Raw genomic sequence first — 23,106 nt, 5'->3', positions numbered from 1 at the left:
GCGTGGGACGCTTTTTCCGTGAGGAAGTGGCTCCTCGGTGGGGTAGAAGGAGAGAAGTGCTGGCCAACTGGAGAACAGGCGGAGCAGGGAGGTGCGCGGGGAAGCGAGGAAGCGGGGCCGGAGGAGCGGCGCTCCGGGCCCCGCTGAGCCCGGCGGAGTGCGAGCATGAGCGGCGGGGGTGGCGGTGGGGGCAGGGCGGGCGCCCTCAGCTACGGCCTCCCCTCCATCCCCTCCAGCAAACTCCCGGACTTGCGTTTTATCAGCCGGGGTGCTTACGGGACCGTGTCCGCCGCCCGCCACGCCGACTGGAGGGTCCCGGTGGCCCTCAAATGCCTGCAGGGGCCGCTGCTAGACAGGTAACGGGGTGGGCAGGGGGCCGCCGGCGTGGGGCACGGCCGGGGCAAGGGCCGAGCCGAGCCCGCCTTTCCCTAAACCAGCCCCCAGAAAAGGTCGAGATGCCGGTCGAAGATACCGGCATGGGTTTCTGAGGTCTGTGGATCAGATCCTGGTGTTTCCGTAGGCAGCCTTCCTTTAATCCACGGGGAAAGGGGATCCCAGGAGGATGATTCAGCTTGGGCCAAGAGAAAGCACGGACCGGCCCTGGAGCTTCCTCTCTTTCGATTATTGTAAAGCAGTGGTTTCGGTCTCGGTCTCTTGAGACTCTGAGTTGTTTCTTTTGGAGTTTTTTTCTTCTGCACTGTGCGCGTTGAGCCCTCCTCATGGTGGGATTGACAGAGTTTGGCTTCTTGCTGGGTCTGTTGATTGCTAACCATTTTGCTGAGGTATTCGCCAGATATTGAAATGCAGTGATTACTGTAGATTTGGTGTTTACATAGAGAGCGGAATATCGGGAGTATACTGTTCTATCCACTAGAGATTGCTTCTAGAAGAAGCTTCTCTGAGACCACACAAAATTACTGTTTTTCCCTAGATCTCACAGTACTGATTTAAAATAATAGGCTTGTAGACCTCCCCGGGCAAAACTGGTATTTTCCGTGTAACAATCGGGTTCCTCGTTTTCCAGGTACCCAAGCGGCAGCATATTTATTACAGGAGCTGTCACTCCATGTAAGAGGACAGCAAGTTGTACTTTTTTGTTACTGTCTTATTCAATCCCCACAGTTCCAATTTGTTAACATATCAATGCAAATTTGCCTCTTCTTAGGTTGTCTGAAGCCTACCTGACTGTAAACCTGCCTCTGAGTCTTATCTTCCAGTCTTCAAGCTTTTGCCACAGGTTTCTTTGATCTAGTATTAGGCCTTTAGGTATGATAGCTTCACCCAGAAAGGCTTCTAGTCTTGTGACTCAATATACTCAAATATAAGACAAGTTGTTTTAAGCTCTTTCACCTCTTATTGCCCAGGTTTGTGTATACACAGGCTTTATCTCTGAAATCTTGCCAGAAATGGAATCTCAGTTATGTTGTGTTTTCTGATAAGTTGAGGGAGGGAGGGGACAGATGGGTGTTGTGGGGGATTTTTTGTTCTGGAATTTTTTTTAATGTCTGCTTAAATCCCAGCTAGTTGGAAATACAGCATTTATCCTCAGAACACAGCTGGGAGAAACCACCAAGGCTATTTTTACACTTGTAAGAATTTGGATTAGTGGGACATATAACCCGTGAAATTATGATTAGAAGGGCAAGTCAGGTAATCAAATTAATTCAGTCACTTACCATGATGCCTTAGGTTTTAGCTTTTATATTTCTCAGATCAGTACTGCTTTACAATGTAGTTCTGAGCTTCATATTAAGGGATAGTAAGCTCTCTTCACAGAGTAGCTAGGCAAAACAATTCCTTTCCTAGCTTGGAACCAAGGACAACCACCCAAATTTCAGACCGAGAGCATAAACAACATGGACTGAAGAGAGAAATACAAGAAGGATCAGGCTTCATAACCTAAAGTTATAATTGGACAATTAGCTCCAATATGCTAATGGACCAGGTTTTATAAAAGTGTGAGACCTCGTGACTGATTGTGCATTTTGTGACCATTTTGGCTTCATCTTGGGTGTAGCGTTGGCTGGGCTCTTGTACTGCCTAAGGTGTGTCCATTGAGGCCTTTTCATAAATACCTGCTTTATTCTTTAACTCTGCCTAGCCTCTGTTCTAGGGCAGCCTTAATAAGGCATCACCATATATCATGCAAAGCCCAGAAATGCTGTCAGAAAACTCAAAGCTGTAAAAAATCCATCATACCTGAGTCTCATCAGCAAGTGCTTTGTTGGTTGTACGGTAGGCAATATAAAATGCCAGCCTGTAAGTGTTGTCAGGAATAGGGATGAGTTCATGGTGCCATTGATTCCCCAAGTGAGAAGTGTGTGCTGTGCATCCCAGAATATGGTATGTGACCAGGCAAAGAGCAAAGCCAGTTGGGAAGCAGTTGTGGGAATGTGCTCATTTAGGCGTTACTCAGTGCCCTTCTGGCATGGAGCAGACAAAGGTGAAGTGACTGACAGGCACAGGAATAGACTGCAGTATGTTGCAATTTGTTTCCCAGCCACAGCTGAATCCCATGCTAATGTGCCTTACTGTCTGGGAAAACCCCAAACTTTCTCAAACCTAGTCATTCTGGAGACAGGGAGGAAGGTGTAGAGTTGGCTCTTCCATCCCATGCTTGTCTCAAAGGCTGCCTTTTTACTTCTGACATTTCCTAGAGTTTCCTATAAGTCCTTTTCCATCACATAGATAAAAGGACCTTAATTTCATATCCATCTAAATTCAAAATTTCCTGCTGCTAAGAGCTGCAGGCTTTAGTTCACTCTTTTCCCATATATCCTGTCAGCCTTTTCTTTGTGAGTGCTAAGCCTACCTTGATGGATCCAGATTGCTCTGAGTGCTTTGGGGTGTGCCCTGAGCTCAGTGGGCACAAGCCAGCTCTCACCATGGAGCTGTGCTGTGCACATAACACAGTGCTGTGCTGAACACATCATCGTGGGCATAGCCCTGGCCCCAGTACAGGCCTATTGCTTCTGAGTCAGACTGGCTCACATCCAAAGGATCAATATGCTGTAAATGCCCTTTATTTGAATATCCTAGTCATGTACTTGTACCTGTACCAGTCTCCACTAAGATCTAAAAGCTTTTTTTTTCTGAATTATGCTTTGTGATCCAACTATCCTCATTGACAACAAACCCATTTTTTTTCAAGAATATTTGAGATATAAGGCATACCAAATAGTTTCTGTTTGCAGGGATGAATCACACTCAATTTTAAATAAAACTTGACCTTCTCAAATCCATGTGCTGCAAGGCCTGAATTTGTGAAGATGCATCCAACCCACATTTATGAAGTTTTAAGAATCCACACAGTCAGATTCAGGCATCCAAAGGCACTCATCATGAGGCTGGTCTATTCCTGCATGCTGTGCGTCTAGGGGATGTTTTTTCCAGAGAGTGATTCAAAGCAGGAGCTGTTTGAGGGAACAATTTATGTGAAAACAAAGCATAGTTAGTTGTTCCTTTTCCTCCAGAAAGGAACTTATTTTCCTTCAGAAGTCAAAAGTGCATTCCTTTAGTCCCTATTATATTAGTGTGCATCAGACTCCACTAGATTTAAATGGTTGGAGAGTCATGTGTATTAAAATCTCCACTCTCTAGGAGATAATTATTGGGCTTGAGTGAAAACTCAGGTTTTGAAGGTGTTCAGTAAAGTGGGAGAAATGCAGCTGGTTGTTAATATTATGGTTACAAGGAATGGTGGAAGCTGGAAGTTCTGACTTTATCCTTATTTATTGGAAACATGGATGAAATGTGTGATGGAAATAGATTTGTGTGGTACAACAAAACCAGGGAAGCCATCTTGTCTGCATTTGCAGATTCTGATTTGTCTTACACTGTCTTGTTCTCAAAGCAGCATGGTAGAAATCAAGTGGTGAAAAGGTGGTACATACGTGGATATAACTGATAGAGAATATAGTGAACCCACCTTTTGCTTGGAGTTTCGTAGGACTGGTATGGTAATGTATTTTATTTGTTTGCTTGTTTTCTTTAAGCGATAGAAACCACCTTCTGAAAGAAGCAGAGATATTACACAAAGCCAGGTTTAGTTACATTCTGCCAATTTTGGGAATCTGCAATGAGCCTGAATTTCTGGGGATAGTAACAGAATACATGACCAATGGGTCATTAAACCAGCTATTGCATGGGGTAAGTGTACTTATGGTCTTTAAATTTGATACCTGGCTGCTTCAAGTAGACTGTAATTTTCATACTTAATTAGTACAGTAAAGTGTTTTATTTATAATATTTCATGTTAGAAGACAGTATCCCTAGTAGTTTTGGTGCTCAGACCTTCTGTATCTCAAAAACACAACTAAACTCAGCTGATTTATGTTTTGTTAAACTTTTTTCCTTTAATGTTGTGACCTGTAATGAGCTTTATGTTGAATTATTATATACAGTCACTTTAAAAATCTCTGTTGTTCTCTAATTAGATTCTGAAATACTTATGCTTGCTTCAGTCTGGGTTTCTGAATTACTGCCAATACAATTGATTTTTTTTCATGAATTTGAATATTTTTTTTAAAATGAAGATTTTGACTTTTGTTTATAGGAACTAAATATTGCTAATATAAACAGGTATGATTATTCAAAGCTACTGCAGTTGTGTCTCAATAGAACTAAAGTCTCTTCTCTACGTTTAATCAATACACATGCTTAGAGAGCTCAGCTGTGTTTTTCATAAAGGCATTAGTGTCAGTATAACTTTTAAGATTTCAGTTGAGTTTTACTGCATTTTTCTTGCTGTATTATTATTTATAAAAGTAGTATTTTGTGCATAGTTTCAATACAGTTTTGTTTTGTTCCCCAATTTCAATTGTAGTTATGATTTTTGTCATTTGTTGTGTAGGACTCATAAATTGTGGGTTACAAGTTTCATGCAGAAGTTCATCTGTAATTCATATTTCCATATGAATGAGAAGTGTAGTAAATGTTCAACATGATATATAGCAGTCATGAACTCCTATGTGAATGCTAGGAAATGGAAACATAGCACTGCATAGTTATTATTTTTTGATAATGTTTCTTTTAACAGCTAATGAGTCTTAATGCACCATTACAATTTTTAAGGAGTTTGTGTAATGTATGTTTTAAAAGATTACTGTTTGCCCAAGTCACTTTCTTCTTTTTATAAAATAAGTTTTTGTGTGTGCTGTTAGAACAGAGGATTATATTCTGGTTTTGTGCTTTTATCTTGGCAGAAAGATGTATATCCCGACATTCCCTGGTGCCTGAGATTCCGCATTCTTTATGAAATTGCTTTGGGAGTAAACTATTTGCACAACATGAATCCTCCATTGCTGCACCATGACTTAAAAACTCAGAACATTTTGCTGGATGATGAGTTTCATGTCAAGGTTGGCTTTTTTAATTCTTATGTTCTTCAGCATCCAGAATGAGTGAAAGTGTTTTCATTATTGTAGAGGAGGAAGGGTGAGGTTGTGGCCATACAGAGAGGATGTAATTGTATGGTGGATTTTTTATTTTATCATTGCAGACAGAACTTCAGAGTTTTTCTTTTGGAAACTCTATATTTTATCTGTCTGAAAAGACCAGAAAGATAGAATTCAGGCTGTTTCTGCTATAGCAGTAGCTGATACTCAGTAGTGGTGACACTCTTGTTTGTCAGCCTTCCAAGGCTAGCTACATCTGGCTTTTCCTGAGAAGAAAATAGAAAGTGCTCCTGCCTGAGATGCTCTGACAAGTTACTTCTGATAGGCAGTAGGTCAAATTCAAAGGTTAATGCTCCATTTGATACTTATCATGCAATATGGACATATCTGTTCTGTTGGTGCTGTATAAGAACGTGTAAAACAGGACTTCAAAATCTTACTATGTTGGAAGGTGGCTTTTGTGAAGCTCCTTAGAACAAGCAAACACATGCAGAAGTATCAGTAGTTAAAAACTTCTGCCTTTTAAAATACCACTGCCATGATGTGAAAAGAGACTGAAAGTACTTCTGACAAAATGTTTAGGTGCTTCCATAATTGCAAGAGTTGGTTTTGTTGTTTCTTGTTACTTTAAAAAGATCTGGTTTTACAATTGATACAATATTTTACTCAAGTAAATGGAAATAAGAGATACTTTGCACTGAATTTATACTTGAAAAGTGAATGTTTCAGTTGCTACTGTAAGTTGGGTCTCCTTGTGAGTCCTTTGAGCAAAGATCCACTGCTGGTTTCTTCTTTCTCCATTGCACAGAAATTTTTCTTGGCAGCAGAGTTCCTCACATGGCTTTGTCTCCGCTCACACCCTCAGCAGGTCATACTTCCTCCCACTCAATTGTGCTGGAATTGCCATCTCTCAAGCTTCCTGATAAACCTGATCAGGGAGTTAGTCCAAGTCATTTTTTTATCCACTCTCTTTCTAATCCCTAACAGCTTTGGTGTGGCCTGTTGCTCTGCCTGATCATATCTGAACAGTTTCTTTGCTGAGACACTTGAAGGGAAGAGGTTAACTCTTGCATACCTGCCCTGCCTCCTGTAAGGAGTGTCCTTAGGGTTTTAAGTGAAGCAAGATTCTCTAAATAGTACACGTTACAGGAAATGCAGAAAAGGTTATCATGCATGCCAGTTAGAAGAGACACTGCATATGTATAAGAGTAACACCGTTCACAGAGTGCTTCTAACTGTCCCTGATTTACTGAATGAGCACGCGTTAAGACCAATTATTATAACGAGGAAGGCTTGATAAGAGTGAGTTATAGAGAAGAAACGTTACTTTTGATTGTGGATTTTGATGTATGCTCTTCAGAAAGCTTGTTTCTGTTACCTTAGTTGCCACAGCGCTTGCACAGGCATCTTTGTTGAAAATGTTTTTGCTGTTGTGCAAATGCTGGACAAGTGCAGAGCTGGTTATCTCCCATGTATGCCAGACACTGCAGCTCAGTCAGCAGGTGCATTCTGCTAAATGTTTCTCTCCTTATCCATAACCTAATCTGACATCTGGTGCCCTGGCTCGTGAATGTCTGAGGATGTAAACAGAAGTCAGTGACTTCTTCATGTAGATGCACTGTATCCTGTAGAAAGGAGCAAGGCCCCAGAGTGCACAGTAAAGAAAATACTCAGCAACTTTTTGCAGCACAGAATTTCAGAATATCAAATTTATTAATTCAGGATTAATACATCATAGTTTTGGGAGTGAGGTGAAGTGCCCTAAAATTGTTCTGTGAGAGGAGCTGCCTTGGGATATTGGCAAGCTGAGTTATGTACAACTACTACGATTTATACTAAACTTGTGCTTTCTTCACAAGGGAGCTACAAGTAATCAAAGATTTTTTGTTTGCTTTTTTTAACACAAGGAAGTGATTTTCTTCATATGGCACAGCTATCTATAGCAGATTCCTCAGCCATAGTGTAAATGAGTCCTTCCTTAAAAGAACAGGATAGGGAAGTGCTATAGGGATAGCATGAGTCACGACCTGGGAATGCTTTATGGACTGGAGTTGATGTTTCCTGTTGCTAGGAGAACTACATACTTTTTTTGTGTCAGGTTAAGAGCTTTGGGTGACTCCTTTTTCTGGATGTATTTCAGGAATTTCTAACAATTGTCAGATAAAACCAGTTTTTCTTCTCAGAACAACTGATTTGACCTTTCCAGATTGCAGATTTTGGCATGTCCAAATGGCGTGTCGTATCCATGTCCCAGTCCCGAAGTGAATCCTCCTTGCCGGAAGGAGGGACAATTATCTACATGCCACCTGAGGATTACAACCCCAGTAAGAAAACCCGGGCAAGTGTGAAACATGACATCTACAGGTAACTCCTGTTGTTCTCTAGTAGGGCTTGAAATCTGAGCTCAGATATGATTTACTGAACTTGGATTTTAACATATTCTCAGCAATTTTATTATTTTCAAAGATAATATAATAGCTATGTAGGCTAAATGAATTTGGAAATAGAGAATTGAGTGATAGCTGGATTTAATGACTCATTTCTTTTGTGCTGTGACAAGTGCAATGCTCCAAAATTAAGCTGAGACTACAGAAATAGGTGGGGGACTGGTTTCTGTAAATGAGTGTACACGTACAGACAATGCAGGGAAAGAAGAAAGCCATTCGCACCATCAAGTCAATGCACATACTCTTGTAATTTGTGCAATCAAATAACATAATTTTCAGAATGTACTCGGGGGAAAGAAGAAAGTGTAACTTTGGAAAAGAGGTAGATAAAAACAGGGTAGTGGGTTTGGAGAAAGTAGTTACAGTAATCTCATTAAGGAATAATCTACTTTATGAAAGTTGTGGTAGTTTTGTGTTGTCCTGAGTACAAGTAGTAGAATAGTAAATAGAGTGGTGGTGACCTATATAACAAAAGGAAATCTCTCTGAGGATATTGGAGTTACAGTTGGCTGGTCTAAAATGGTTTGGAGAGCTCAGAGATTACTCGAAGAATTTTGAGAGGAATTATCATGTGTAAAGGAAGATTGAGGAGGCATGAACTGGCCAATCACTGTGACAAAGTCACATTGTCACATCATTGTGGTACAGTCTGCCACCTTTACCTTCACTGATCTCTGACATGGTTATATCTTGGTGAGAGATGACTCAGTCTCAGAGGGTCCTACTGACTTCCAGGGAAACCACTATTTCCCTTAATTATCCCTTACCCTTAAGAAACACGTGAAGTTCCTTGACATTCCTGTCCAAAGACTACAGATGACAGTACACCTGCTTTCTTTACCATTTGCTGAGAAGATATAGGTAAGGAAAGCATTGAAAAGGAAAAAGGATGTATTGAGGGGAAAGAAAGGGTGACTGGCAGCTTAATGAATGGGTGGAGAGGAAGAAGACAAATGTTTCTTAGAAAGAAAATTAATATTCTCAGAGGAATAACAACCAAATAGGAGAAAATATGAGAACACATCAGAAGGGCATAAAAACCAGATAAATTAGGAAGGAAAGAGATTATGTGAGAAGAAAGAAGAGAGACTGAGACAACATTGGAAAGAGAGATTTTCAAGGCAGGAAGACACGAAGGTGCAGACAGTGAAGGACCACCAGAAAGGCCACACAGGATGTTCCATGCTCATGATCATAAGGAGATGCTACAAAGCAGAAATAAGAAAGGAAAACAAGAATAGTGTAAAGGGGAATGCTGCAGTGCTGTAGAACTGAGAAAATAATCTTTAACTGTAGAAAGATTCCAAACTGAATAAAAGATATTATTAAATAGCTGGATATTTTTTGGATGTCAAACTAATTGATCACAGCTGAGTGTTGTTGGCATATTGAAGCTAATTTGTGAGGAAGGATCTTTCTTAAAGAAACAAATTATTTAAACTACAGTAAAGCAGCTTAACTTCTACAAAAGGGATGATTTGCTATACCGAAAAAATCAACCTGCATGGATTTGCCAGAATGCATCAAAAGCAGATTTTTCTAACAGGGAGGACTGCTTTTATTAAAAGCTACATGAGTAAATTTTATCATTGAAGAATGTTAAAATGTAAGCAGAATAAATAGTTAGGAAAACTCATATATTATTTGATTTTAGGCATCAGTTATTTGTTTTTACTTCTTTTTTTTTTAATTCTTACTTGGTAGCTGTTGGATGGTACAGTGCTCTAAGGCAGTTAAATGTAACCTGTATGCAAAATTTGGTACTTCTTAGTGGTGTAGAAAGGAACTTCAGTACATTCATACCAAGGGTGGGGAGCAAGCCTTAACAGCAGTTGGTCATGATGATTATTTTCTGGAATGACACTGCTGCAATGCTTATAAAGACCTGGACTGAAAACATGGAAATACACACTTGTCAGCATCTTGAGTGTATTCTGAAGTTATGGAAGCACTGAAGCTTTAGCCTGGATTGTCCTTGTAAATCTGGAACCAGGTACTTGAATACAGTGTTGTGATTAATACTAGGAGCTTTTCATGGGATAGAGCTTCATTCAGATATGGTAGAGTATGTAAGGAAAAGTTGGAAAGGAGGACTGAGAATTCAATGCAGCTTTTAAATGAAATCAGCTAACCTTATTTAAATTACAAACTTGTTTAAAATTACCTCTTTCTAATATATTCTGATGGCTGAAGAGAGGGACTAGTTTACTAAAGATGGGGCAAGTTTGTACTCACTGAACCACTTGCCATTCATGTTGGTGTGAATGGAAAAGAAGGTCACTGAAGCACATGTGTGTTCAATCTCATGGCATTTGCTCAGAGGAGTCTTCTCAAGAGTCTGTTTTGGAAAGTCAATGCTGTGTGTAAGTGACATCTCTCCCTATGGAGAAGATTGCAGATGTTGAAAGCATATATGGGGAGGGAAGAAGCTGGAGTGGGCATCCCAAGGGCAAATTTGTATCTTACCTGTCTCTGTGAGGATGTATTGGAATAGAGCTGTGGATCAAAGCCATCCTCCCTGCTAATATCCAGCTTCCCATGGGAATGTCAGTCCATAGTGGGAAGATGCCAGAACATTGTGTTTAGGACAGAGCAGTTGGCTCTCTGGGGCTCACTTTAATTTGTGTGCTGAGATTTAAACTCCATGTACATAATTCACAACATATTAGCAGAGCCAAGTTGATACAGATTTGGAATAGGAGTTTATATGCCATGGATCTTGTCTGTACTTAATAGTATTAACTAGTTCTAGATGAAGTCACCCGCTAGTTTTCATATATTCATGTCATGATTTTAGTTCACTGTAGTCAGTCCCGTGTGTGCTTGCGGGACCATTTTACCAAAATGTTTTAAATACAATGTAAAGCTGAGCATATTGTGTTGTTAATTGTCTGCAGTCTAAAATAACATCTTGTGTACTTTTTATACTGTAAACAGTTATGCAGTTATCATATGGGAAGTGATGTCAAGGAAACAGCCATTTGAAGGTAAGGACATGTCTTCCTTTAATTTATTTTTCCTGCCTTACCTAGAGGTTAAACATGAAACCTGCGGATTTAATTATAGGGGTTACTTTCTAATAATTCAACTTTTAAGCTTGTTGAAGAGCACTTTGAAATACTTTTCAAATTTGACTATATTTTTAGTATCTTTTTTAATTACAGTGTTGTTTCATAAATTAAGAATATTTTTTCTTTAATCAAGAAATGTAACCTTATTTTGATTATTTAAATTCTATGTCTGCAAATGGAATAACTCCTTCTATACAGTAAGCTGTTTATATTGCATATATTTCTAATGACTTCACAATGTCTGTTTTGACAGAAGTTATAAACCCCTTGCAGATAATGTACAGCGTGTCACAAGGACAGAGACTAGACTTGAGTGAAGGAAGTTTATCAATGGACATTCCTCATCGAGGGCTTATCATAAGACTGATGGAAAGTGGATGGGCACAAAACCCAGATGAAAGACCGTCATTCTTAAGTGAGTTTACCTTGCCAGATTGCTGTTGAACATGGTACTTACAGAGCAAGGCTATAGTCTTGAAAGGGGTGTGTTAAAGATGTCAGGAAATCTGTGTGCTTGATCTTGCTGCTTATGATAAGGTGCTTGGCTGCTTCATGTCTGCAAACAAACTTTTATTAATGAAATTATGTGTGTGCCATAAAACCAGGTTGGTTGTTGGAGTCTTGTGCATTTATCATCTCTTAATTTACCTGTAAAAAAGCAGCATGTTTTGTTTAACTACTTGTGTTTGGAGTTTTTTTTTTTTTGTTTATTGTTGAAGATAATTTGGGTTTTTTTAAAGGTGGGGGGTGGGAGAAGTGAAGTATAAAACAAGTACTGTGGGATTTATGAGCACCCAACCAACACCAATGAACCATTGTACATTACATAAGTTGTAGTGACTTCAGCTTGTATTTGCATCTCAGTGTAAATCTTTCACTGACACTTTAATTGTTGCATCTCCTTTATCAAGCAAGAACTGGATATTTTTTTCCAAGCAAGGAAATGTATCTAAATTGAATATTTTCTAAAATAAAAAATAAAGTAGACACATCATGATGTTTCCATATGCATTCTTGTTTTCCTATGCCAATTAACAAAAAAAAAATAGTAATTTAAGTGTGTGGTCACATTGAAGGGGAAGTTATATGGGCTATGTACTATAGTGTGAGCTAACTTGGATTCTCTTTTTAGTGCCATGTGTGCAGTAAGATGGTCTTTGGAAAAAAAAAATATTCATTGCCTTTGCCACTACATTACTATCATAAAAAGAAAGAAGAAGTTGCAAAACTATTGCAAAATTAGGGGAAGTCCAGCTCACTGATGGGGAACTTAAGCAATTACCATAGCATAGGGACGCAGACACACTGAAGCCAGTGTCATTTGATTTCACTGGATGGGATAGGTCAGTGCTTTGACTATCCCATCTTCTCTGGCCCTGCCTCATGCCTTAGGCATGCATTCTGGATATTGCTGTGTTGGGGGTGTGTTTGTTTATTTTTCTGGTATAAATCTTTACCACCTCTTTTGGAGTGGGAAGACAGCAGCCCACTCTGAGGTCTTATGGTGTTTAGATCCTATTCAGCTAATCAGGCTTGACAGGGCTACTTTAAAACACAGCAAACTCACCAATGTCTCCATTCCATGAGTGTGAGTCTTGTATTATCCTGGATCTCTTTTGGTACACATTTCTTTTGGTGGTATGAACTGTTATAAGAGAAGCAAGCAGCTTCTGTTTTAGCAGCATAAGTGGTTTGATACGGGTCAATAGACAAATTATTTTTGTAAATGTCAGAAAGACATTTTAGTACAGTGACAACTTGATTTCCCCTTCAAACCATTCACCAAGTACTCTTCCTTTGTTTAGAATGCTTAATAGACCTGGAGCCAGTTCTGCGAACGTTTGATGAAATAGCCATACTGGAAGCAGTAATTCACTTAAAGAGATCAAAGGTAAGTGGCTTTTGTTACAGTCATGAGTTGGTCAAGTGAGTTGGCAGCTTTCACTTGCTAAGAGAAGCCTAAACCCCTTTGTCATTTCTCCTCAGTTTCCTTTGTCTAATCTTGTATCTGGTTGAAACGTGTTTGTGCAGTGTTGTCATCTTGTCTTATAGCAGAAATTTAATACAGGTATATATTTCTCTTCCAGTCACTTTATGAATCACAAAGTATTTACAAGAGTGGAAAGAAAGCAAATGTGGAGCAGATATCTCTAAATATACCTCTGAATCCTGAAAAGGTAAATACTTTGTGTTGCATTTAGTATGTCAGCATCCTGAGAGATTAAAGGAAGTTTAACTTGGTAAGGGGAGCTGTTCTGCATTTTACTTTCCTGTGCAGTCAGGAAAGGCATAAAATGCATTACTTGAGCCAGGGTGAAACAAATGCAAAACTATATATGTGAAGATAGAAGAGGGTGAGCATGCAGAAATCAGAAGGGCATCTAAATACAGGAAAGCTCTATTTATGGCATGAAGCTGTCCAGGGGAGGTTTAGGTTGGATATCAGGAAAAGGTGTTTCACCCAGAGGGCAATCAGGCACTGGAACTGGCTCCCTAGGGAATTGGTCACAGCACCAAGCCCGGCAGAGTTTTAAGTGCTTACACAATGCTCTTAGGCAAATGAATCTTGGGGTGGTTCTGTGTAGGGCCAGCAGTTGGACTTGATGATCCGTGTGGGTCTCTTCCCACTCCACATTTTCTGTGAGTTGGTGATCCCCTCAAGGAGGAATGCAGCACATAATGCCTGCCAATAGTAAGAGATTGTCTACTGCTCCCTTACACCTTTATGGAGCTTGCTTGTATAGGGTAATATAGATTTGCACTTACATTTTGATTCTTAATGCTGCTGCTTTTGGTTCTTACTAGTAGTTAAACTTGTATGCAAGATTGCTGTCATCTTTGAAAATATGTAAGTTTTTTGGGATTACATGCTTTCTTCTGATTTATCATATTTTAATTGTGCTGTCTATTGAGCATTTAGATAGCAAGGAAAACATGGTGATGGGAAGGTTCTCTTTTAAAGAAATTGCAGCTTCATATTTGTTTTATGTGCCTGTTCAATATACACCTGATTTCTTTCAGCCAACATACTCTAGCTCCATACAGTGTGATGCACTTCCCCTTCGGAGCATCTCTCCAGATACATCAAAATTCAAGTCTATTCCCCAGTGTAATATCCTCTCATCAGGTGAGATGCTCTTGACTTCGTGTAAATTTAAGTTTCCATTGCAGCTTTACATTCATGCTGTGACACTGCATTTGTAGTAGAAAGTTGGGTCTCTTCATGTCAGGAAAAAGTGTCTTTTGTAAACTTTGTGCTCTGGGTAAAAAACTAGCGTTTTTAAGCTCTGACTTTCTGTTCATATCACCTGAGAAGTCTCTGCAGCTCACAGGTTCAGTTTTCCTATTCAGAGCTGTGAGTGCAGAGCTAATATTTTCTTGTCCCTTCAGACTCTTGGCAAATTTGGCAGATTAGTTAACTGTGTCGTCTTTTATTTTCTTTTTTTCTTTTTTCTTTTTTTTTTTTTTTTGTGAACTACTTCTGAATATAAAAAAAGGCTACACTTTTTAAGGCATTTTGGAAGCTGAGTAAACTCAAAGTTTCCAGTGCAAATTTCTACATCATTTTTAATTCAATAACTAAAAATGTCTCAAACAGACTGCTTTGCAAAAGTATCTGCACAGACCTTTTGTAGCTGTCCCCTTTTATGAATAAAAGTTGGCAAAATTGCCTGAGAAAATTCAATTTTGAGGTTTTGCTGACATCAGAAGCCAAAAACATAAAATGGAACCCAGATGGAATAGCAATACATCGTGAAACTAAAACTACATTTGAGTTTCTTCCCTTGACAGAACGTAAACATATTTCAAAGGAATAGAGTGTCCTCTGGCATTGCAGGGACCAGGAGTATCAAAGCAGACAAGACTATTGACTTCACTGCTATAAAATAAGGACATTAAAAAGTATTCTGAGCTGCTGCAAAACCAGAGGTACTCTGGTAGAGGTAGAAGAGCACAGGCAGTTCCTGTTTCAGCTCCTGTTTAAGCACATACACAGTTTTGAGCTTCTACTCAGTGTACTAGAAAGGTATAAATACAGGAAGAACTTTGGTAAATAAATAACAGGAGGCTTAAGGACTTCCAGTTACTGGAGAAAATGGCAGAAAGAAAGTGCAGGGTATTTTGGCTGTACTTCAACTGAAGCATTTGTCTATACAGCATAAAAACCTCAGAGACAAAGAATAACTCATATTAACCTAGCTTAATAAGTATGTTTTGGTGAATTTTAGAACATAGAGTATTAGTTTGCGCACGAGCATGGACTGTAAGGGTAATCACATAAGATTATGATAAATACTAGCCTTTCTTGCTGCTATGAATTCCTGTTATGAATTGTTGTGTCTGTTTGTGGAGAGCATCAGTGGAAATTTGTTGGTGCAATTAATCTGATTGGTCAGCTGATGGTTGTTTTATAGAGCCATTGCTTAGACTTTACTGTGTTCATGTATAGATACTGTAAAGCTTGTGAAAATAGTGCCTATAAAACCTTACTGCAGAAGAGTTTGTTATTACTCTGCCAATAGCCGGGTCAGGTAGTGTTGTAGTGGGAAGCAAGATTGACATTCATCTTGCTTTTCAAACTCAGATGCAATTGTTTCAGGTGCAAATTCTATTCCAGGTAGCTGTTAGCAAGAGAGGGGTTTGGCATGGCACCAAGGCAAAAGTTAATGACTACAGAGTCTAGCTGAGTTAATGACTATAGATTATTGGTTTTTTTGCATCAGTACAATCAGAATACTTTTTCAGAAAATTGCTTCTTCAGAGTTAAGACTTGTCTTCTAGCCTTTAGCCTTTGTTTTCATCTTTACTTTTTTTTCCCCTTCCCTAGTGAGCTTTTCTTGGGTATTTCTTTAAACAGCTCTTTTCCCTCTTCCCATTTCATTTCTGATACAGAGAGTAATCCTTTAATATACTTTGTTTTGCTAGATGAATGGGATGCACTCTTTTGAAATCCCTTGGTAAAATTAAAGTTTATTCTTGTATCATAACCAGTCCTCCTGGTGCATGTTCTAACTTAAGTCAGTGAACTAAGGCTACATAGCATTATGAGACACATGACAAACTTCTTCTGTCTACGAGATCCCCCTTACTTACTATACCTTAGAATTTTATTTTTCCTTTCTCACAAGGTCCTTCATTACAGAGTAATGCTCTTAAGTGTTGTTTTTATTCCTCATCTCACCTCTAATCATTAGCCCCAGCTTGAAAGAGAAAGTCAGGATCTCATATTTTTTCCTTCTTTTTCTATTTCTGTTACTCCAGTCTTCTAGGTTACCTACGTTCTTTTTTAGTAACTTGAGTCAATCTGGTTTTATTCTGAATAACATCTGAATAACTTTCATTAGCTTATTTTTTTTTTTTGAGGGAACTGGGGTTGTTTAGCATGGAGAAAAGGAGGCTCAGAGAGGATTTTGCTCTTTTGCTCTCTGCAACTACCTGAGAGAAGATTGTGGCCTGGTGGAGGCCTCTTAAATGACAAGCAATAGCAGCAAGCAGTAGGATAAGAGGAAATGGCCCCGAGTTGTGCTGGGGGAGGTTTAGATTGGATATTAGAAAAAATTTATTCATGGAAAGAGTTGTCAAGCATTAGAACAGACTGCCCAGGGAAGTGGTGGGGTCACCAGCCCTGGAGGTATTTAAAGGATGTGTAGATGTGACACTTCAGGACATGGGGCAGTGGTGGACTTGGCAGTGCTGGACTTGATGATCTCAAGGGTCCTCCCAACAGAAACAATTGTGTGATTTTATGATTGCATTTTCTTATGCTATGTTCACTGGTCCAGGTCATTCTCTCATACCAGTACAATCCCAGTGCTTTTGTCTTTATGTTAGATTAAATATGTGTGCCTAAAAAGGTATAACAATCTATCCCAGGACAGCTGCTTGAAATACTTTCCTGAAATGGTCTTTCACTCACAGTGGTTGTGTCCTAATCCCCTTTTTCATGCAGTAAGTAATATCTGCTGCTTCACAGTACATAGCTCTGCCCAACTTTCTCCCTTGTTCATGAAATAAAATACTAGTTACTATGAGTTCTAGCCCACCAGTTTAAAATACTGAGAATGGAGTTTCTTCCACATTTTCCTATTCCTGCTCTGTGTACTTACAGACATATTCTTCTACAGGTCAAGAAAGAGATGGGAATACAACTTCAGATTTCCCCATTGGACAGGTAATCTCGAGTTGTCCATGGGGCTACCTCACTGTGTCTTTAGATGTTCACCTGAATTCTTGCAGTTAGTTAACATCTTAGTTATTGTGTCTTTATCAAGTGACATTGTGAATGTCTAATCAAAGCTATTTGCAGAGTTAGGCACATGTCCTGTAGTCGTTTCTCACCAGCTGTTTGTTATCTCTTCCTTGTGTCATTCCTACTACTGCTTTCATATCTGTCATCTTTTTCTACTATAAAAAATTCTAAAGGTAGAAACAGTTAAACTTCCCCTCTGACAGAAATCCTTTTTACTTTTCTTTGCAAAAGTTTACATGAAGCTTTCATGAAGTGATATCCTGTTTGATGGACTACAAACAGCTTCCATTGGCCTCCCACTGAATGTTAACCTCTCCCACTGCTCTTCATGTCCTTTTCCCCCATCTGAATCTTTATTTTAATATTTCATCTTTGTTACAATGCCAAACTTCATGAAAATAAATTAGTCTGCTTTCCTGCTGATATTTAGTTACCTCTCCAAATACTCAAAGGATTTATTCTGTCTTCTAGTCCCTACAAAAATTTTCGCTTAAACAGAGCTTTTTTGTTGAAGTTCACATCTACCCGATTTATACTCCCAGTATTTCTTTAAAATAAAGCAGGACCCCAAAGCATAGTCAGGCCCTGCTAAAATATGACGGCCATAAATGTACTCAGAATTTGAGTATAGGGACTAATTTGTTGTATATCATGTAAAAGTAGTTGGTTTATGACTTTTGTGAAATTGCTCTAAATAGTCTCCAGTGAGTGTATTTTATTTGTGCACAGAAGTAATACAGCTTGTTCTTTTTCTTTTTCTTCTCCTTTTTTTTGTCTAAGATGGAAATTCTGGGTGTCTACACTCTCTTAGCAGCCAGAGCATGGATGAAAATCTGTCTGTAACTCAAAGTGCCAGACTCCTTGTGCATCCATACAGTGCTGTTCTCTCAATTGACAAGAGAATTTCAGATGCCTCAAGTTCTGCATCCCATGTGCTGCAGTCATCGCCAATTCCTTCAGGTACACCAAACACTATTTGATACCAAGACCCACAATAAGTGTTCTAACATTGAATGTATGTCTGTATGAAATGGATACTGGAACTGTTATTCACAAGCAAAATTGTGGGAATCCAGGGCATCCCTGTGGCTGCCCTGGAAGGTCTGGAACCCTGGCAGGGGGTGAGGAGCCCCCCTGTACAGAGCCCCGAGAGACACTGTCTCTGATCTCTGTCCATGGAAAAGAGTTTTCAATCTTACAGGATGAATTACAAGCTCTGAGTGTTTGGCATAAGTAGTAATTAGCGTGGCATGGGTGCAAAAGTAGAATTTTAGGATTCTAGATAAGGGGTTCAAAGGAGGCAAGATGAAGGAAACTGAGTGTGCCTTGTCCTTTTTCTTCTTCTTCATGCCCTCCATGTTTCACTGTGGTGTTGGCATTTTTCTATTGGTTTAGGCTGGGGACACACTGTTCAACATGAGTGATAGATATTGGCACGTTATTGTAAATATATCACACGTAGTTTTTACTATATAATGTTTGTAACGTCCCACTGAGGGGCAGAGCCCCACACGCTGTCCTGCAAGACAGACCTGCTGCAGGTCAGAGAGAAAATATTTTAGATAAGAAGAAATAAACCTTGAAAACCAGCACAGACGAATTACGACTCCTTCTTTGGCCGTGGGGCTGAAAGACAGAGACTTTCTACAATCTCAGGAGCATCTAAATATCACAGATCCCGACACAAATTGAAAACAAAACATCTGCATATTAATAATGCAAAATTAAGTAATTCTGTCCTTGTTGACTTATATTAGAAAGTAAGCAAAAACAGTGAAAAATGTGACCAAGTATAGGTACCTGTAGCTTCTAGGTTTTTTTCTCTCCTCTTAAGAAGATTCCTGTTGCCATGGGTCTTCTTTATCCCATTCCCTTTGCTCATAGTATTTCCATTATTTCCTACTGCTGTAGCAGTGCTACAGTCCAGCAGAACAGGAGAAAAACTTAGCTCAAACTTAGTCACCTTGTTGCCCGTCACTTCTCACTTTTTAGGCTTTCCAGTCTTCCATTTAGTAATGGTGGGGCTGAGAGAAGAAGCAACTGTCAGCATATCATCTGTAATGATCCTCTGTGTTAGTTAGGAGCCCACTACATTATATTCTTATGCGTCAAATAACTGTTAAAAGTTAGCGCAAAAGTTAACAAAAAGAAACTTTAATGATTAATTATTCAGATATATTTTTGAGGGGCCACACAATAATACGCAACTTTATAAAGATCTATTGCATCATCCCTCCTCTGGAAATATGAGAATCAGCACTCTTTCACCGTGTGAAACCTCACCTTGAGAAAAATAGCAGGAAATTACAGGGGTGTTTTTCAGTAATCTTCAATAAAAATCCTTCTGGAAAGTAAATTTACCACCTGTCTCTTTTTAGTACCATGTCTGGTTGAACACTGGAACAGGTTGCCTATGGAGGCTGCAGAAGTACCATCACTTGGAGATGCTCAAAATTCAGCTAGACAAGTCCCTGAGCAACCTGAGTTATCCTAGAAGTTGGCCCAGCTTTGAGCAGGACATTACATCAGATGACCTCCTTGAGGGTGCCTTCTAACCTAAATTATTCTGTGATTCAGATAGAATAAATACTCTAACCACCAAATTTGTCAAATTGGAACATTTTAACAGCTTTTTCCAATTTGTTCTTTGTTCTGTGGCAATATTTGTTGAGACAGTTACAATCTCTTCCTTTTTTCTAATCCTTTCCAATCTCAGATTTTGTATTGGAAACCACACAACAGAATGTAGCTCATCAGTGGATACAAAGTAAAAGAGAAGAAATTATTGATCAGATGACTGAAGCATGTTTGAATCAATCACTGGATGCTCTTCTGTCAAGATTTTTACTCATGAAAGAAGATTATGAACTTATAAGCACCAAACCTACAAGGACATCAAAAGTACGACAACTGCTTGATACTTCAGACAGCCAAGGAGAGGAATTTGCCAGAATTATAGTACAGAAGTTGAAAGATAATAAACAGCTAGGACTTCAGCCTTATCCAGATATTGTATCTAATTCTCAAAGACTGCATCTTTAAATTTATTCTTTCTTTGTGAAACCATGTGAATATTTCTTACAACATGATTCTTGTTTCTATATAGTATTTTATTTATGTGCAGCTTTGTCTTTACTGTGCCTTTGTAGAGTCTCAGAAATTACCCTGAGTTCTTCTAGCCTTCATTTGGTCAGTGACCAATTAATAATTTGGAGTGAAATCATAAAGCCAAACACTTGACAGTTGTTGACTCATTTTGTAAAAATATTTTGTTTATACATGACAAAGAAAAACATTAAGATTAATATGTAAAATTACATTTTACATATTTGCCATTTATACATATCCTTTCCTTTCATCTCACAAGATTGAGACATCTCATCTTAATACGGCATGTTTGTTTTTCTTGTTCCATCTGCTTTTTCTCACAGAGGAGAGAAAGAAATCTAAGTGCTCTTTTCCAGGGCTGTTCTGCTGTGTGTATAATAAACTTCCTTCCTTAAGCCATGCTGGTGTGCATACAGGAGAGGAGTGGTAGGTGAGAGGAAGTTTATACTGCAGTTTTGCAGGATTATTTATTGGTTTGTTTTGGGGGTTTTTTCTCATATTGTTGCCAGAGCAAGTGCCTCAGACCACAGCATTAGAAGAATTGTAGTCCAAAGAGGAGCCAAAGGGGAAGGAAAACATTGTCCTTGTCATCTTTGTTCTGCTCAGAAGTGATATAGCAGAAAGACTGCAGCTATAGCATTTTACATTGTGTGGTTTTAACCACTTCAGCTATTCTTGAAATCATAGTAGGATTAGATCCAGGAAAAACTTACATAAGGGCATCCTCAGTTAATACCTCTTTAACATTTCCTTGATCACCTGCCTTACCTTTGTCACCTGCCATCTTACCACCCCTTACCTTTGTCATCTGCCATAAATACTTCTCATGTCATGTTGCTAGATCAAACCTCTAACTTAATTTTATTTTTGGTCTTTACATAATAAACTACATAAGTAGTTGGGTCTGTACGAAGATCAATAGTGCCCTGCCTTGCCATGCTGGAAGTAATGTGCAGGGCTCTCTTCTGCTATCACCTGCTTTAACCTTCTCCAGATCACATCTCTGCTGTCCTTTTTTATCTGAAGGTAACGTGTTGAGGCACAAGTGGGGCTACCTGAGAGGAAAAGGTATGTGGTATTTTTTTCAGTTAATTTCACAAGCCCTTAGTGACTTTATCTAGATGACTTCAAAACTAGTAAAAAAATTACTTGTTTTAATTTGTCAGAACACAGCATAGGCAGATTATTTTTGCAAGCACTAATAAATAATTACAATTTCTGCTCAGGCTATCTAAAATTTGGGAAAATCCAAACTCCACATACAAGAATAGTGAAGTATACCTAAATTACCATGTAAAAAGGAGGAGATAAATGAGAAATCCTAAGTGATGGCTGTTTCAAAACCTATGGAGATATGAGATCTGCCCCATTTCATTGATTCAAGTTTTAGTGTGGGCATTACTGGTTGCCAACAGCTTACTTTTTTCAATATCTTTATGATTTTGTGAACTGAATTACAAGAATACAATGTATAGTTTATTGGATAGCAGAGGTTTAAAGTTGTTTTTAATAAAGTAAGTTTTTGACATAAACTGGGTATTTGCCTTTTATCCTGCTTCTCTCTGTAAGCTGTAAAATTAAAGTTAGATAGCTGAAACCAGGATTATGGTACAATGGATGGCTGTGGTTTTCCTAGAGCAGACCTAACGATGTCTAGCAGGGAGAGGTCTGAGGAAAGCTGGTGCCAGAATTGTGTGTTTCACTGCACATCACATTTTAAGCAACAATTGTTCATTATTATTGGTGCTTAAAGTAAGATTTGTGTCTTGCAAGGTGGCAAAGCAACATTTCTTCAATGTGTGTCCAAAATTCATCATGTAGTAGGAACTTTCCTGAGGACCCACTGTAAGACAGCTACGTGAGGGAAAAGAGCATCCTGCAGCTTTCAAAGTCTCCCTGCTGACTCCTGCCTGTCAGTACAGAACTAGCTTGGTTTCCCTTAACTACAATGTTAAATGTGGCCCTATGAAGTCACATTCAGGAATGGTGCTGTCACACTGCTGCAATCACTGTGGCCTGCTCCTCTTCATGTGCCATCACCCTGAGGTGCCACAACTGCAGAAAACGTAATTTTCTACCCCCAGCTCCGAATATGCCCACGTCTGTAAGGCCATGAGCATTCCAGCCAAAGCTCAGGTCTCCAAGGAAACCCTGAGGCTATTCAGTATAAAAACTCGGGCCAATCTCCCTCCTCTTTCCTTGGACCCTGAGCCTCCCTCCATGATGGAGTACAATCATGGAATAGTTCAGATTAGAAGTGACTACTAAGGGTCAGCTTGTCAAGCCCTTCTGCCATGGTCAGGGACATCTTCAACTGGATCAGGTTGCTCAGAGCCCTGTCCAGTATGACCTTCAGGAGAGACACTGCCACTCTGGGTGACATCAACCAGCCCTCTCCAACATGTAAGGCACACACAAATTTCCTTGAGTGAAAGGTGGGAAGGGGCAGCCACAGCTGGGGCTTGAGAGATACAGACAAGGGCATAAGGAGAATGATTTGGGGCCACACAGAGCTAAGGGTGTGTGGAGGTGACAGATGTGAGAGTCCGTATGAGCCACAGTCTGATACTTCTGTTGTTTTACAGTTGTTTTAACAGTATTTTGCACATTCCTCACTTCTGCATTGCAATTCCTAAAAGATTTTTCTGCTTATTCAATCCAAGGGGAAATGTTGCTGATGTTTCAGACTGACAGTAAAAGCTTTTCTCTAAGTTGTAACAGCTCACCGAAAACCTTTCAAAATGTGCAAGTAGGAATGTCTTTTTATATGTACATGGGGGAAAATAGAAACATAGGATTACACATATTATTTTCTGTGTGTTGGCATTAGATTT

The 23,106-nt window shown here is 39.2% G+C and overlaps 1 protein-coding gene and 2 long non-coding RNA genes across 6 annotated transcripts in view; 1 reads left to right on the top strand and 2 right to left on the bottom strand.

Moving 5' to 3' along the window:
* Positions 1 to 20,253, top strand: RIPK2 (receptor interacting serine/threonine kinase 2). 4 transcript variants are annotated; one of them, XM_068185387.1, is made up of 11 exons: positions 1 to 356; positions 3,996 to 4,149; positions 5,205 to 5,360; positions 7,603 to 7,760; positions 10,781 to 10,830; positions 11,168 to 11,329; positions 12,720 to 12,805; positions 13,002 to 13,091; positions 13,936 to 14,041; positions 17,945 to 18,124; positions 19,881 to 20,253. In XM_068185387.1, exons 1-11 carry the CDS (start codon positions 166 to 168, stop codon positions 20,204 to 20,206), a joined length of 1,659 nt encoding a protein of 552 aa, XP_068041488.1. In that variant the 5' UTR covers positions 1 to 165; the 3' UTR covers positions 20,207 to 20,253. The 4 variants fall into 4 exon arrangements, with proteins under 4 accessions (XP_068041488.1, XP_068041492.1, XP_068041513.1 ...); XM_068185391.1 differs by having other exon boundaries at positions 19,543 to 20,024; XM_068185401.1 differs by lacking the exon at positions 1 to 356 and adding an exon at positions 375 to 516.
* On the bottom strand, positions 11,208 to 12,523 carry LOC137471281 (uncharacterized). Its single transcript, XR_010997501.1, has 2 exons — positions 12,482 to 12,523; positions 11,208 to 11,562 (listed from the first exon to the last, which is right to left on the bottom strand). It is a non-coding gene; the product is annotated as an uncharacterized lncRNA (long non-coding RNA).
* The window catches only part of LOC137471277 (uncharacterized), a 7,793-nt gene continuing 3,815 nt past the window's right edge, over positions 19,129 to 23,106 (bottom strand). The window contains exon 2 of the long non-coding RNA XR_010997500.1: positions 19,129 to 19,280. This is a non-coding gene — a long non-coding RNA (uncharacterized lncRNA). The remainder of the gene's footprint in view (positions 19,281 to 23,106) is intronic.

This window comes from Anomalospiza imberbis, chromosome 1 (genome assembly GCF_031753505.1).
Source record: "Anomalospiza imberbis isolate Cuckoo-Finch-1a 21T00152 chromosome 1, ASM3175350v1, whole genome shotgun sequence".
Lineage (NCBI taxonomy): Eukaryota > Metazoa > Chordata > Aves > Passeriformes > Viduidae > Anomalospiza > Anomalospiza imberbis.
This window is presented reverse-complemented; position numbering and strand designations above follow the sequence as displayed.